The sequence below is a fragment of the Ambystoma mexicanum genome, chromosome 7q (genome assembly GCF_040938575.1).
Source record: "Ambystoma mexicanum isolate Mex_15411 chromosome 7q, UKY_AmexF1_1, whole genome shotgun sequence".
Lineage (NCBI taxonomy): Eukaryota > Metazoa > Chordata > Amphibia > Caudata > Ambystomatidae > Ambystoma > Ambystoma mexicanum.
The window spans coordinates 813,358,143-813,372,505 of NC_090941.1; the positions used below are offsets into that span (position 1 = coordinate 813,358,143).

Below are 14,363 nucleotides of genomic sequence, written 5' to 3' on the forward strand. Positions count from 1 at the left end.
ACTCTGGCAAATGAGACGGTAATGAAATGGTAATCAGATGGGGGAAAAAGCAATACAAGACCACAAGCAATATTTTCTTGATGTTAAAATGACCTACCCAGTCTCTAGTGCCCAAAGATGGATGTGGGGCAGTTAGCAGCCAATCATACATGTGTGCAGTTCTTGGTGGTCCAGCAGCATCAAATCAGACTTACAGCACTTTTGCCAAAAACAGGAGAGTGCAAAAGGCAGGGACAGAGGGCCCCGGTGGTTCAAATGTGTGGAAGAATTCTGGAAGCACAGCTTCAAACAGTTGAATGGTGAAAAATCCATCATAGTATCCCAGATGTCCAGGCTCTCAGGGTGCTGTGAGTCCCAGTCCAGAGAATCAGGGACAAGATGAGTAATTTTCTTATGCTCTCAAGCATAAGGTAGGCTGGCACACAGTTTCAAGGGTTATTCAGCATGCTGAGGTACTGGGTATCACTGGGCTGGAAGAGAAGCAGGTCTTGCTTCAGCAGCCGGTCTCTTCTCAGGTTGCTCTGAGTCCCACTCTAGGCACTCAGGGACAAGATGGGCTCTTGTTCTCGGGCTCCCAAAAATGGGAACGACAGGCACACAACTGCAAGGGTCCTTCAACACAGTAAGTCCTGGATACCACTGTGGCTGGCAGAGAAGGAGATCTTGTTTGTAAGGGGAAGGTTCACCAGCAATGGTCCCTCGGGATGATTAGGGGCAGAGCTTGCCTCTGCCTTGGAACACCTGCATTCACCTCACAGCTGGAGGACTTTGTTAAGGACTGCTCTCCCAGCAGGGTACAATGAAATCTTCGTTCAGGGTTGGAGTCCAAAGGATTTTTTCAAGAAGTGGTGATAGACCTCTTCTTTAAATGTAACAATCCACAGGTGATTCGACTAAACATAGCCTGCTTTAGGTGTCATTCCCTGCTCTTGAAATTAGTGAACTTTGCCCATCTGACATCAAAGCCAGAATGCTTTGTGCTACAGGAAGTGGAGGGACAGGGAAGTGTAAGAGAGGCAGAGAGAACCAAGATGGCAAAGGTTTCCCAAACGTATACCAATCTCAAACTGGCTGCACTAACCCCACCTTTTCCCTTCTCAATAGAATCAAAGGTTTTTAGAAATGCAGCAAATTGGTGTGAGGCTTTCCCCTTTGAATGGTTCCATGTGTTAATATCCCTGAAAAAATATCACCATACAAAAATATTGGCATATTTTTGCAGCAATATTAAGGCATGGAACCTGCGGGGGACACCCCCGCAACCCCTTCATTATTTTTGAAGGACCGGGGGACACCCCAGCAACCTCTGCTCCCAAAAACCCCAAAAATGATCCCCCCAAAAATATAATTTATGGCTGTTCCAAAAGACCATCTTGTGGGATGTATCAACCCACTCATTCAAGCCCTGCAACATCACTGTGCATTGCTGGCAGCGGAAAGATCAGAATGGCCACTGGAAAGCATGCTGCTCGCTCAAAATCACCAGAAAATGTGCAGTGAAAACCTGAAAAACAGGCCACCATCCACTTTTGCCTATGTCAGTGGTAACACAGGAGACCACTGCCAAAGCCATCCTTTGGCTGCACACAGAACAACATCATTGCAAGGGAAACATAGATAGTCTCAAAAATCTGTTTTTATTTGGTGTCAAATTTGCTAAAATCATGGCTCACAAAACCACTAAAAAGATCCAACCTTTTTGTTGGGTGCTCCGCATTACTCTACTGCAAGAATTCACATCAATACAATGTCAGCAAGAATCATTTGCTATGAAACAACATCTATTTTAAAGATACTGATGGAAAGACAGCTGTCAAAATGAGTGCAGTACCGTTACTCGCCTCTAACAAGAAGCCGGCGTTTTAAACAATTTTCCTTTTAAAGTTGAACATTGAACCCCAAACTATGCCAAATAAATACTTGCTATCAGAAGCCTAATGGGTGGAGACAATTTAAAACTATATTCTGAAATGACTTGAAGGAAGCAATTGTTTAATGTATGCATTAAAAATGTGGGTTATATTGTAAGAAAAGACAATTTGTAGACATTGGTTGCAGAGTTAAAAAGTTTCCCACACTGGGATCAAACAGATTCCACACCTTCCCCCTGGACAAAAGAAGCTTTACCCAGTCCTTGACCAAGAGAATGACAGACTGGTGTGAACAGGAACTAGCCAAGGCACCCTGGCATATAGCTCTCAGTCAAGACAACAGGGGCTTTGGGATGAATAGGAATATGCTGATTTGGGTGTGACTGGTCAACAACTGCTCTGGGAGAGACAGGACATGTGACCCTCTGAGTCAGCCAGCTCTGGGGTTGGAGACAAACCATTGTGGATTCAGATGGTCCAGCAAATATATATTTTATAAAATTGTTTATAACAAAGTGTACCAAGCTGACAAAAATGTACAACTTTGAGACGGTTAAAATGAAAAATTCACTCATAGTTTGAGACTGAGCTGGACGCTGTATGATGTTCTGAGACCAATCCTGGAATTTATTAATATTGTAGCTGCAGTGTTGTTGCTATGATCATATGAACTTACAGTAATATGCCCAGAGAGGATCTGCATGCATGTATCAAATTTGGTGCAGAACCAATATTGGGAAACTCACCAAAAGCGCAAATATGTGGTCATTTCTGAACCCAAGCTCGTAGGAACATGGGACTTGAACAGAGACATGCCTTAATTCATCTGTGATGTATATATGTATTATGAACAACTTGTGTATCTGGGAAATATGTTTTTTGGGAAAAATTGATTTTCTCTGTAAAAGCAAAGGGGAGGGATTTCAGTTAAGCCATAAACACAGCATCACTCTGACTCATTCTGACACGCTGATCCTTTCTCCAGTCAGGGGACACGGAATCCTCTAACCTATCAAATCCTTAGAGGGTTGGGCATAGAGAATCAGCCTTCCCACCCACTTTGGAAACACATAAATAAGGATTGCTGGGACCCAGAAAACACACTCTTTCCATTCTTCAACCAATGTCTTGCGAAGCACTCTGACGGAAGACTCCAGACTCCAGATAGATCCAGACTCCAGACTCCAGATAGATCCAGACTCCAGACTCTAGAACCAAACTCTAGAACTTTGAAGCAGAGAGAGGCCTACCCAAAAGCTGAACCCTTCTCAGCAGGCCTCAGAATCTTTTGCATCCTGATTGTAACCCCTAAACTTCCCAGGGGCATCTCAAAATCCAACAGGCGGGCTGAGCTGTTTTGCTTCTTGCTAAGAACCCTGTGCTAGAACCAAGATCCAGACCCAGACCAGAGGCCATGCTGTGAGCAGAACCCAGTGCCTGAGACCGTCCGGTGGCGAGTGAAGCCAAACCCTTGACCAGATCTTTGACAAGGCCCACTCCATTCTATAGCCTAGGAGTGAGTATCTAGTCTTGAACAGTGCAGAGTCATCTCTTAGTTTAAAGTAATCTTATTCCAACCATCTCAACCTATCTAGAACTGCATCATAGAATCCTGTGTCCATCCTGTTGATTCCAAATCTGTAAAGCGCAATCTGTCATTGTGAAATCTTGACTTTATTTCTGAAAATCTACCTTCACAAAAACCTCCGTATCTTTGAACCACACGTCCTAGAAACACAATTTTGAAGCTAAGATCCTAAGCTTTCCAACGAACCTAAAACGACATTTCAATTCATTATAGTTTTTCCGTAATTGCGATTGACGCACGCAGAAAAATTGCCGTGAATTGCAATTTGGCTCAATTTCATTTTCTGTTAAAATAGCTCTTTCTTGTTTTTAACTGCTGGAATTTCATTTTCAATTTGATAATCCTTCCTGAATCATTGCTAGTGTTGCCCTGAACCAATCCAAAGTAACTACCACTTATCCTGAATCTCTTTTAGTGAATTAAAATCATTTTAGCATATTTTCCCATCCATTGCAATCACATTCAAAAGCATTTTGACCTGTGTTTTAAAAGCATACCTGTTCTCTATAAGCTTACTGGGGGAACTGGAATTGAATTGCATTGTTGATTTATATTTCTGAACCCTGTGTGCCCTCATTTCCATCCCTTCATATTGCATCGGGGGGGGGAGTAGTCACAGGGGAAAAAGTGATCATATTATCTTTTGTTGAAATCATATCAAGTTTATTTCTGTGTTGCATTCTTTCCATCATTGCATTTCCTTGAATCATATAAATTATTCTCTGCTACAGTATCATTCCTATTCCTACTCCTAAGCGATTAGAGAGATTGTTGATTTTGTGATATTACCCATTGTTGATTACCGTCCATATTCATAAGTGTGTTATTCAGATATTATTTTGTTCATAAAAGTGTGATATCTATATTGTTTAAGGGCCTCATTACGACCCAGGCGGTAAGTGATCGAAATTACCGCCATGGCGTAATGAGCGTTAACGCCATGGTCCGATGGCGATAAGAGCGCCATATTACGACCCATCGCGCACGAGCATTATGCCATGGCGGTAACGTAAACTACGCCATGCCGTAAACAGCCCTTACCAGCCTCGTTAACAGCGCAGGGTGACCTACCGCCACCCATCATTGCGCCGACCGTAGTCAGCGGTCACCGTAATTAGCGGTGACCGCAATTAGGCGGAACCGGAAATAGCGTAATCGCGGCGGAACGGGAAACAGCACAGCGGCCATCTTAAAAAACACAATCCATTGCCATCCTACCCAACCACACCACAACCAACCCTCAAACCCTGACATTCCCATAACCCACCCATTTCCTCAGCCAACCATGCTGAAAGTTGTCAAGAAGGCATGTGACAGGCAGCGGCAGGAGCGCTTCAGTCGTGAGGAACTGCAAATGCTTGCAGACACGCTCCAGGAGAAGGCCAATGGTGTCTTCTCCACTGAGATGACCCGGACAGCCATTGGCCGCAAAAAGGAGGTGTGGGAACTTGTGGCACAACGTGTCAGTGCTGTTGGAACCACCCCACACACCTCCAAACAGTGCCGCAATAGATGGGACGACCTGCGGATCAGGGTCCGGGGCATTATGTCTGCCAACCGTAACCTGGCCCTGGGAACTGGCGGGAGAGCAGACTCCTCACTGAAGATGCAGCCATGGGAGGAGACATGTGCTTCTCTGATTGGCATTGAGTGCATCGAAGGTGTCGGCGAGATGGAGAGAGGGGCCCCGACATCTGGAGACACAGGTAGGTGCCTCATATCCAGCCTTGCAAGACACCCTGATACACTTGCACGTGACAATCACAATGTGGCAGACGCAACACATCAGCAGATGAGCCACACCCTGCGCACATGCAGCATGTACACTGTACAGTAGGCAGACACACACCTGCATGCAAAACCGAACCTAAAGGGAGGCAACCTGTATGTCACGGGCTACTAACTCCACCATCTATCCATTACACTCTTCACAATGCCTGCTCAATGTCCGCTGAACCATCAATAACAGTCACCCTCCTCTGCTCCACCACAGGCTTGCAATCGGACACTGGCAGGGACGACAGCACCAGCACCCCAGCCAAGAAGGCCAGGAAAGTGGGAGAAGGGAACCATGCATCCACCTCTGCTGGACCCAGGCAGAAACCACGCCAGGCTGAAGAGGCCAGGGCAGCAAAGTCCCCCGAGGAAGGGGTCGTGACAGCACCTGCAGCCCAACAACACCCACTGTTGCCCACTGAGGGCAATGTGTCAGCAGGGAGCAGTACTGTTGGGGAGACTGCAGCCATCGCTGCCTGCTCCGACAGTGATGTGGAGGATGACACTGGACTTGACCACAACACGCAACTGCACTCACCACACCTATCCCCAATCAGCCATCATGGAGATAACACCCAGGGCCCATCGCCAGCTAATTCATGGCCAGCAACTCCAAGCCCAGTGGGAGTTGTGGAAGATGGGAGTAGTCCCATTGGTCCCCCATTGGCACCCTCCATTGGGCCAGAATTCCAGCTGTCGCTGGAGCAGATTGCCAACAGGCAGGAAGCACTGGGCACACTCCTCACGCAGCATGTTGCAGAATGTGGAAGTGCCAGTGCAGCCATGGAGAGGACTGCTGATGGCATCAGGGCTGCCATCCAAACTGCCAGCAGGGACATATGCACCGAACTTGCTGCAGTGCGGCAGATGATGAGCCAGCTCATCCAGACAATTGTGGACACATGCCGTACTGATCAGCCCGGTACATCCTCAGCTGCAAGTTCAGCACAAGCCTCTCCCGTCCGCAGGTCATCCAGGACCCTGAGGAGCACAGGCAGGGGGGCCCCAGGTTCCGGGAGAGGGGGCAGTCAATAGTGTGCTAAACTATACACACTTCACCACGGGCACTGTCACATGTTTGCAGGGTTTTCAGGGGGGAGTGGGAGAGGGGAATTGGGTGTGTTGGAGTGTTCAGGGGGGAGGGGGAGGGGGGAATTGGGTGTGTTGGAGTGTTCAGGGGGGAGGGGGAGGGGTTCTGTTATACCTATTCAGAAGAACAATACACTTTTTCTTTTCTCACAAACGAAATGTGTGGACATTGCTCATTGCGTATGTGTGCTTTATTGTTTTACAGTCCACAGTGTTGACATACCAGACACACACAGTGCCCCAAGTGCCATACATATGTTACACACTCGCTGTGTGTGCTAGAAGTATCGGTCAATGACATTCTGACGCATTATATGCCCCTCCTGTGCATCGCTGCCTCCCTGAGGTGCTGCCCCATCCCCATCATCATCATCCCCATCATCAGGTGGTTGTGGTTCTGCGTCAGGGGGCAGAGGCACGTTTTGTCTGATGCACATGTTGTGTAGCATGACACATGCCATGACGATCTTTGCAACCTTCTCATGGCGGTACAGGAGTGCCCCGCCAGACCTGCTGAGGCAGCTGAAACGTGCCTTCAGTAGGCCAAAAGCATGCTCTATCACCACACGGGTACGTGCATGGGCATGGTTGTAGTCCTCCTCATGCTGGTTCGATGGGTTCTGCACTGGTGTGAGGAGCCACCTCTTCAGGGGGTAGCCCGCATCACCTGTAAAATGTGAGAAAAGAATGTGTCAGGAACGAGATTGATATGTGAACATGATGCACAACCATGCCTTGATTCTGACTGTTACTGTGCACCAATTGGAGTTGTGGTTATGGATTTACACTGTGCAACCAGTATGTGTTCATGGCTCTCATGTACTGTTTTGCATGCAAAAACACAATGCAGGGGGGACGATTGCCTTGTGAGTGGCCATCCACTGTGTCCGTTCAGGCCGTCATTCATGTGACCTTGCACGTGTCCTGTGAGCTTGAAGCTCACATGATAGTAACATTGATGTCTGGCTCATTATGTCCCCAGTGAGCATTACTGGTGTCAATGGGGACAGTTTGTGGGTCTTGTAGTGGTGCATTGATGTTCCTGTCTGTCATGTGCCTCCTTTGTGCGCAGTTGTGGGGGACAGGCCTTTCAGTAGTTGGTGCATGGTGACGTGCATGTTGGTGGTTTTCTTTAGGGTCAATGCGGTCACAATTTGCACAATGCACTTGCAGATGGTTGTGTCGTTTTTGGGATGCACTTTCATTCACATGTTGGGATGATTAGGTCAGGCATGATGTGTACACTACTCTGTTGACGTCAGTGCTGCCACAGGGAATGATCTGGCTACTGCTAGTTGCACCCATGTGACGTATGCATCACCCCCCTGTATCTGCCAGATGAAATATGCATTGGTACGTCATTCAACACCCACTTTGCATTTCCATGCTCATGACATTAGACTCACTGAGTAGGTAGGATCTTGGGCCTGCATGTCGCTCCATGTAGTGTGGTATTGTGGAGTTCCGAAGGATCATTGAATCATGGGTTGATCCGGGGAATCTGGCACAACAATGTGTGATGATCCTGTTGGAGTCACAGACCATTTGCACGTTGATTGAGTGGAAATGTTTACGGTTGCGGTACGGTACCTCCATGGCATGTGGGACCACCAATTCAACATGGGTGCAGTCAATGGCACCAATGCAACCAGGTATGCCGGCCAGTGCATGGAAACCCACTTTGGTGTTGGCAATCTCCTGGGCAGACCGTGGTAATGAGATGTGGTCATCTATGTGCTTGAGGAGGGCATCGAGCACTTGCATCAGTGTACGCGAGAATAATGGTTGTGATATGCCATGCAAGTGCCCCACTGTGTGCTGGTAGGTGCCTGTGGCCAGGAAGTGGAGCACGGACACTACCTTCAGTAGGGGAGGGGGGGTGGCAGTGGGTGTTTCAATCATGCTGACGATGTCGTTGTGTATCATGTCCACAATGGTGGTGATGGTGTCCCGGTCCAGTCGGTACAGGGTGTGGATCTGCTCAGCGGTGAGGTTGAATGGGCTGGCTCTGATGCGTGGGATTGGGGGCTGCCTGCGTGGTGGCACTGGCTGTGCTGGTGGGGCTTGCTGGGCCTGCCTTGCCCTCCTTCTCCTCCTGCGTCTCCTCTGTGCAGCCTGTTGTTGTTGTTGTTGTTGTTGTTGTTGTTGTTGCTGTTGTAGCACTCGCATTGCTATCAGGTCCTCCAGCCCCAACATTGCTAGTCCTATTGGTATCATTGTGGAGTGTGACTGGGTGTGGGAAGGGGTGGGGTGTGCTCTTTTTGTACTTCCTGAGTCTGTATTGCCTCCACCTGTGCTGTTTCTGTGCACCTGTGGCAGCTGCATTCACTTTACATGGCCCTTTACGGTTGGTTCGCGATGGCGTAATTAGCACCATGGCGGTAAGGTACTTAACGGGCTGGGTGATGGCATTAGGGGCATGTCCGCTTGGGTCGGCATTCGCGTACCTTTCCGCCATGGCGCTAAGTACGGCGTGGATGTTCGCGCGCACGCGCCCTTGGCGCAGTCAGCGGCAGCGTTAGCTACGATGCCGCTAATGACATCGTAGTTTACGGTCACGGGTCGTAATCGGCCCTAGCGGAAGACGATGGCGGTAATCGTTTACCGCCATCGTTTTTCGCTTTGCGCCAGGGTCATAATGAGGGCCTAAATCTTCAAATAAACCTATTAATCTGCAAAACAAACCTACTTCTTGGCTCAGTGAGGTCAGGGGGATTCAAAGAGAGGGGAGTTATATAAGGGTTCATCATCAGATTTAAAGAACTTTGACATAGAAATATATAAATAAGGGCTTCCATTGGGCATCCCAGACTAGGCATTGACTTAGTTGGAGTGCTGCATTGAAGTCACTTACAATATATACAGCAATATTTTTGGCTCATCTCATCTGGTCTGAATCACCTTGCACAGTTGAGCCTTGCTCACATGTCCTCACACATGTGATTTCAAGTTGGATGTGGCTGCAATGATCATTAGTGGCATGCACTATGCAGCCTTAACTCAGGCATATTAGAGTGTATCCTGCCACCGTCATGGGCTATCTATGACAATCATAGTTTGGTACAGCGATACATGTCTTAAATGCACACTCTATGCTGCAGAGACGTATCTGTCAATGCACCTTTTAAATGCACAACTATGACCTTTTAATCTGCTCTGGGCAACTGGTCGAGCAGGTGCTGCAAATAAGTATATTGATACAGCAGGGCACAGATACACACTATGCTTTTGCAAGGAAGGTGCCCATGGAAGGGGACTCTGATCAGCAGACTGGCCTGCAAAGATGGAATTACCTGCATCATTTTATTATTTAATACAAATCAGGGCGTACCCACTCTTGCCAGATCGCAGTTCATGACACTGGATATGTCACACTGTAACCAAATGATAATTTAAGGCCTTTAAATGTATTTGTCATGACACACTTTCTTCTCCTACTCATGGAGTCCTTAGTATGGTTATTCTGGTGAGGGAACACAAACTATATAGCTACTGTTGATCTCTTTTAAAGCATTCACCATTGCATGCAGAATAGATTACTCACTGCATCTGTGGGTACGTCACAAGAAAATGGAGGATTGAGCTTCCCACGCCTTTGTCTACACCTTGTTGTGACCATGGAGTGTTCTGCTTTTTGTGGTACGAATATTTAAAATGGGAGACCACCTCGAGCCCTTGAATTATAAACCATGTACACTACTTGATGCCAGTAATGGCCCCAGCCCTATTCAATCTCTACATATCAGATTTGGACACTTACCAAAGTAAGGTTAATATGTATCCCCTGAAACTGGGCTAGATTCCTATACAATGGGCGGCTTATGCAGATGAATTAGTATTATTTAAAAAAAACATTTTGGTTGCAGCAAATTCTGTATATGTACTACAAGACTCTATGGCATCAAATGACCTACTTATTAATACACTGAAGACAAAGATCCTAAGGAGCTCTAATATGAGAAGTAGTTTTTGCTCCTTACATTTGAGTCCGGAAAAACTATAGGTTGTCAGTGATTACACAAAATTGGAATTTTCGTATTTGGTCTACAGTTAATATAACCAATAATTCTAACCAATTGTGCACCAGAGCTCTGTTTTATTTGGCCCAGATGTTTAAACTAGACAGGAAATAAATTTGTTTTTTGTTTACACACGTGTGAAAAGATTTGAAATCTTAAGTGGTTCCCTCTTTATTATGTGGGGCAAAGCTGAGATATGCAAAGGGTAAAGGGTTTGCTTTTGAGGAGGGTATTATCTTCCCCTAAGTGTGTTCCTAGCTCAGTGCTTGGATATAAACTTGGCCTCACCTCTTTTAAGGCACTAATAACATGGCACACATTATCACTGTACCACAAGATACTAGTTTGCCCTCGGCATTCACTAGTTCCTGCACTGAGACTAGCATTGTTGTGGCCAGTGACGAGATCCTAAAGGAAGTAAATGTAACCTAAAACACTCTGATTGTTAACCCCATAGAGATTAGGAGAGCCATTTAGAATCGTTTTGGATGCTGTACACAAGATTCTCTGACATGTTAAGAAACATTCAGGGATATGGGTGAAAAGAAAACAGTTGTGCTTCCTGCTTATCTAAGAAAATTGGCTTCAAGGAAGGTTAATTAGGAATTCTTCATACACATTAGATTAAACGTATTCAGTACAAATGGAATTGTAGGCTATTGTCTGGAAACACATTTTGGTGAAAATAAATAATGTGTGTGTAAACTAGAGGAGAAGATTGGGACCTTAGAACATCAACTTATTGCATGGCTGTCGTCATATAATGTGTGACTCTTGACGTTGTACAAGACAAATCCTCTATATCCTCAAAACAGTTTTGATATGGGACCTCAGGTGGATCTCAGATCATTAATTATCATTGTTTCTAATGTTATTAATTCTGTATTTATTAAGGACATTAATTATGTAATGACAACTCATTTTTTAAATGATTTAAATGATTTTTGTCCATAATTAAATGAACTGTTTAATGCAATACTACATATTGTTCCTTCCCTTTTTCTGCTTTGTACTAATTGCGTGAAAAGTTTGTAATGAACTATAACACCTTACTTATCTATTAAGTATTATATGGTGAGGGAAAGTAGGGTGTAGAATTACCAACAATCTGCAGAAACTAAATTAATATTACCAGCAATGGTTTATACATTTAAAAAGGGGCCGCCCAGCCAATTAACAACTTGCAAAGTGGAAACCTTTATTTTGGCTGGTAAATCTGCTACAAGCATGCTAGCAGTACACACATTGGAAGGACCATTCCCAACCAGATCAGGAAGGTGGCCTCCAAAGGCCAGCAGGTCTACAAAGAAAATTATTCTAACAATCTCACTGACATATTTTTAATGTAAAAGCCCAACCATTTGATGGCAGAACACCATGCCTTGCTTCACATTTCACGAGTCTGGTGCTACTGTCCCACTCAAACTAGGAACAGTGTGTAAGCAAAACAAGATGTATGTTATTAAAATATAGATATGGACTCTCAATAGTTTCTATTCAGTCAAACTGGGCCACCTCAGGCATAATTGACTGGCTTTTGCCAATGACCTTCGTCTTTTCAATCAAACTCCATTCGCCCTCCAAAGGAACTGGATCAATTCTTTGAATATGCTATCGACAACCACCTTCTGATGAATGGACCGAAATTTAAAATCATCATTTTCACCACCAAACGCCACCCCCAAAACAATGTACTGAAGGTTGGGAGAGTGCAGACTAAAAAGGGTATCATCTATTGGATACCTGGGCTACACCTTGACTAAATGCAGCTCAAAAACTGAACAGAGGTCTACCCTGAAAGAAGAATAACGTCCTTTAGACAAACAGCTGAAAGGACTCCATAGCAAATAGTGCAAGTACTCTCTGCTTCCGCTAATAAAGTTCTATCTGACCAAAGTGGAACCTTTGTTATTATATGGCATGGACATTACACAATTTGACTTGTGCCAGTATCTAAACACTCTTCAAAGTCTCATATGGAAGGAGACTCCCAGGCAATCAAATTCAATTCCCAACCCGATTATTAGACACAAGCTGGGATTGAGCTCCCTCCACTCCAGAGTATATTGGAGGCAACTCTCAAGCTACACAAACATGCTTAACCCACCTCCAAACACTTTATACATTGACTTGAGTATGATCATTGCATGAAAACCATTGCAATCTGTCGCCATCTTCAGGGCCAAGATGGAGGACCTTCTGTGTCATATTCAATCATCAGAAAAGGAACTGATTAACAAAACAGGAAAGACTATTCAACATGGACTGGGTAGAGTCTGTGGAAAGCATCTGTACTTACAGAACGAATAAAGAATATGAAAACTGTGTCAGGAAAAGAGACAGGTTGCCACAATAAATCTACGTGTTTCCGTGTAACAACTTCCGACTGTCTACGTCTGTTTCCACCTAAATTAATTCCCAATCTTCAAATGCTACACTGCAGACTCTGTATCAAGAGACGGTCTTATAATCCTTAAAACATTGGTTGTTGGACTGTCCTTTCCTCACAAAATCTAGAATCCATCACTTCAAAAATGGCATATATGAGGACCTTCCTTGCTCTGTTGACCTCTTTTGAGTATGTATTATATGGGGCAAAAACGTATCACTAATCTTGGCTCTGTGCAGATTTCTTGCCAAAGGTGTAGGCTTACTGACAGGTGATCACAATTGATGCATTAAGTGTGATATTATCTTTGTTTTATTTTTTAAGTGCTTATTTCTTTTATCTTCTTCTTCGTGCTTTTCCTAAGCTTCTTTGAATTTTATTAATTACTTCTTGATTTTGTGACAGGTTGATATTTTAAAACCATATCACATTTTGAATAAGAAAAAAAAGAAAACGGAAATGATAGAGATTGATTGACATCTAACCACATTTATTTTCAATATATAGAATGAATCAGGCTATTACAAACTGAGGGACCCATTTGGCATAAGATGGACACTCTGGCTGATAGTGATTGCTGTACTGCTACTAATGGCTGGACTTTCATTATTGGTGTGCAGCCAGACGCAGTCATCCAGGTACACTTCGGATTCCTGATTGTTTTTACATCCCATGCGGACAATCTGCCTTGGTCTTCACTATGCGTGTCTGTCCTTAGGTCAAAGATCAGCAATGTTTGCCACCCTTAAAAGCATCGGAATACTGAAAGTGGTGTAGACTCATATAGAGTCACCGCAATGAATGGGGAAACACAGAAGGTAGACATGTCCTGCATTGATTCCTGCTCCATGCAGTGAATCTGTTCCAAAGGCTTGTGGATGCAGCACCACCCACTGACACATAGTTTGCATAGGTTGTTCACATATCTGCACCATTTTACACCCTCATTACAAGGACATTACTAATCAATTGAGCACAAATGTAGAGCGAATTCCATACAGTTTAGAGAAGACATTTTGTCAGTGGTGCTACCAGTGTTGTGATAACATCTTCAATTGCAAATAAATATAGCATAGATAACTCAAAACAGCACAACACATCTTCACATAAAAGTAACTTTGGGCAACTGTACCTGGCGAATGTGAAGGAGGGGTACACATAAGAACAACTCCCTGACCTTCCCTCACCAAGACTGCACTTCTTGGCCGACTGCTGAAGTTTCCAAGATCTGAAAAATATAGGTACATACCGTCACAATGACACAGTTTAAATGATCCTATGAAATATCACTGTATGTTATTTCACATCACATTTGATCAACATTACATTTTGGTACTCTGTTTCATTTAACACAACTTTACACATTTAAAATCATTGGAAATAAGTTAGAAAGTGCATCATTACAAGGTGTGCAAACTTTCCTTTAAGGGACGTGTGTGTGTGTTAAAAAACGGCATAATTTCACCAAGATCACTAAGGTAACCGTGTAACACACACGTTTTACATCACTAAATTGTTGAGCGCTGAAAGCTGCATCACAGGCAAACTTACTAGAGTAGTGTGGCATGTGCCAAAAGCGAACATGTTGTGCAGTACATGCTTAAGGCGCATCACAAAGACGCATTAAGGGT

General features: G+C 44.7%; 1 protein-coding gene across 6 annotated transcripts in view; it reads right to left on the minus strand.

The window, feature by feature from the left end:
- CNTN5 (contactin 5) overlaps nucleotides 1-14,363 on the minus strand; it is a 3,106,629-nt gene that overhangs the window by 1,564,571 nt on the left and 1,527,695 nt on the right. For all 6 annotated transcript variants that reach the window (XM_069639123.1, XM_069639125.1, XM_069639124.1 and 3 more), the window contains one exon: nucleotides 13,865-13,960. In XM_069639123.1, the coding sequence (XP_069495224.1) occupies nucleotides 13,865-13,960 (96 nt within the window). The remainder of the gene's footprint in view (nucleotides 1-13,864; nucleotides 13,961-14,363) is intronic.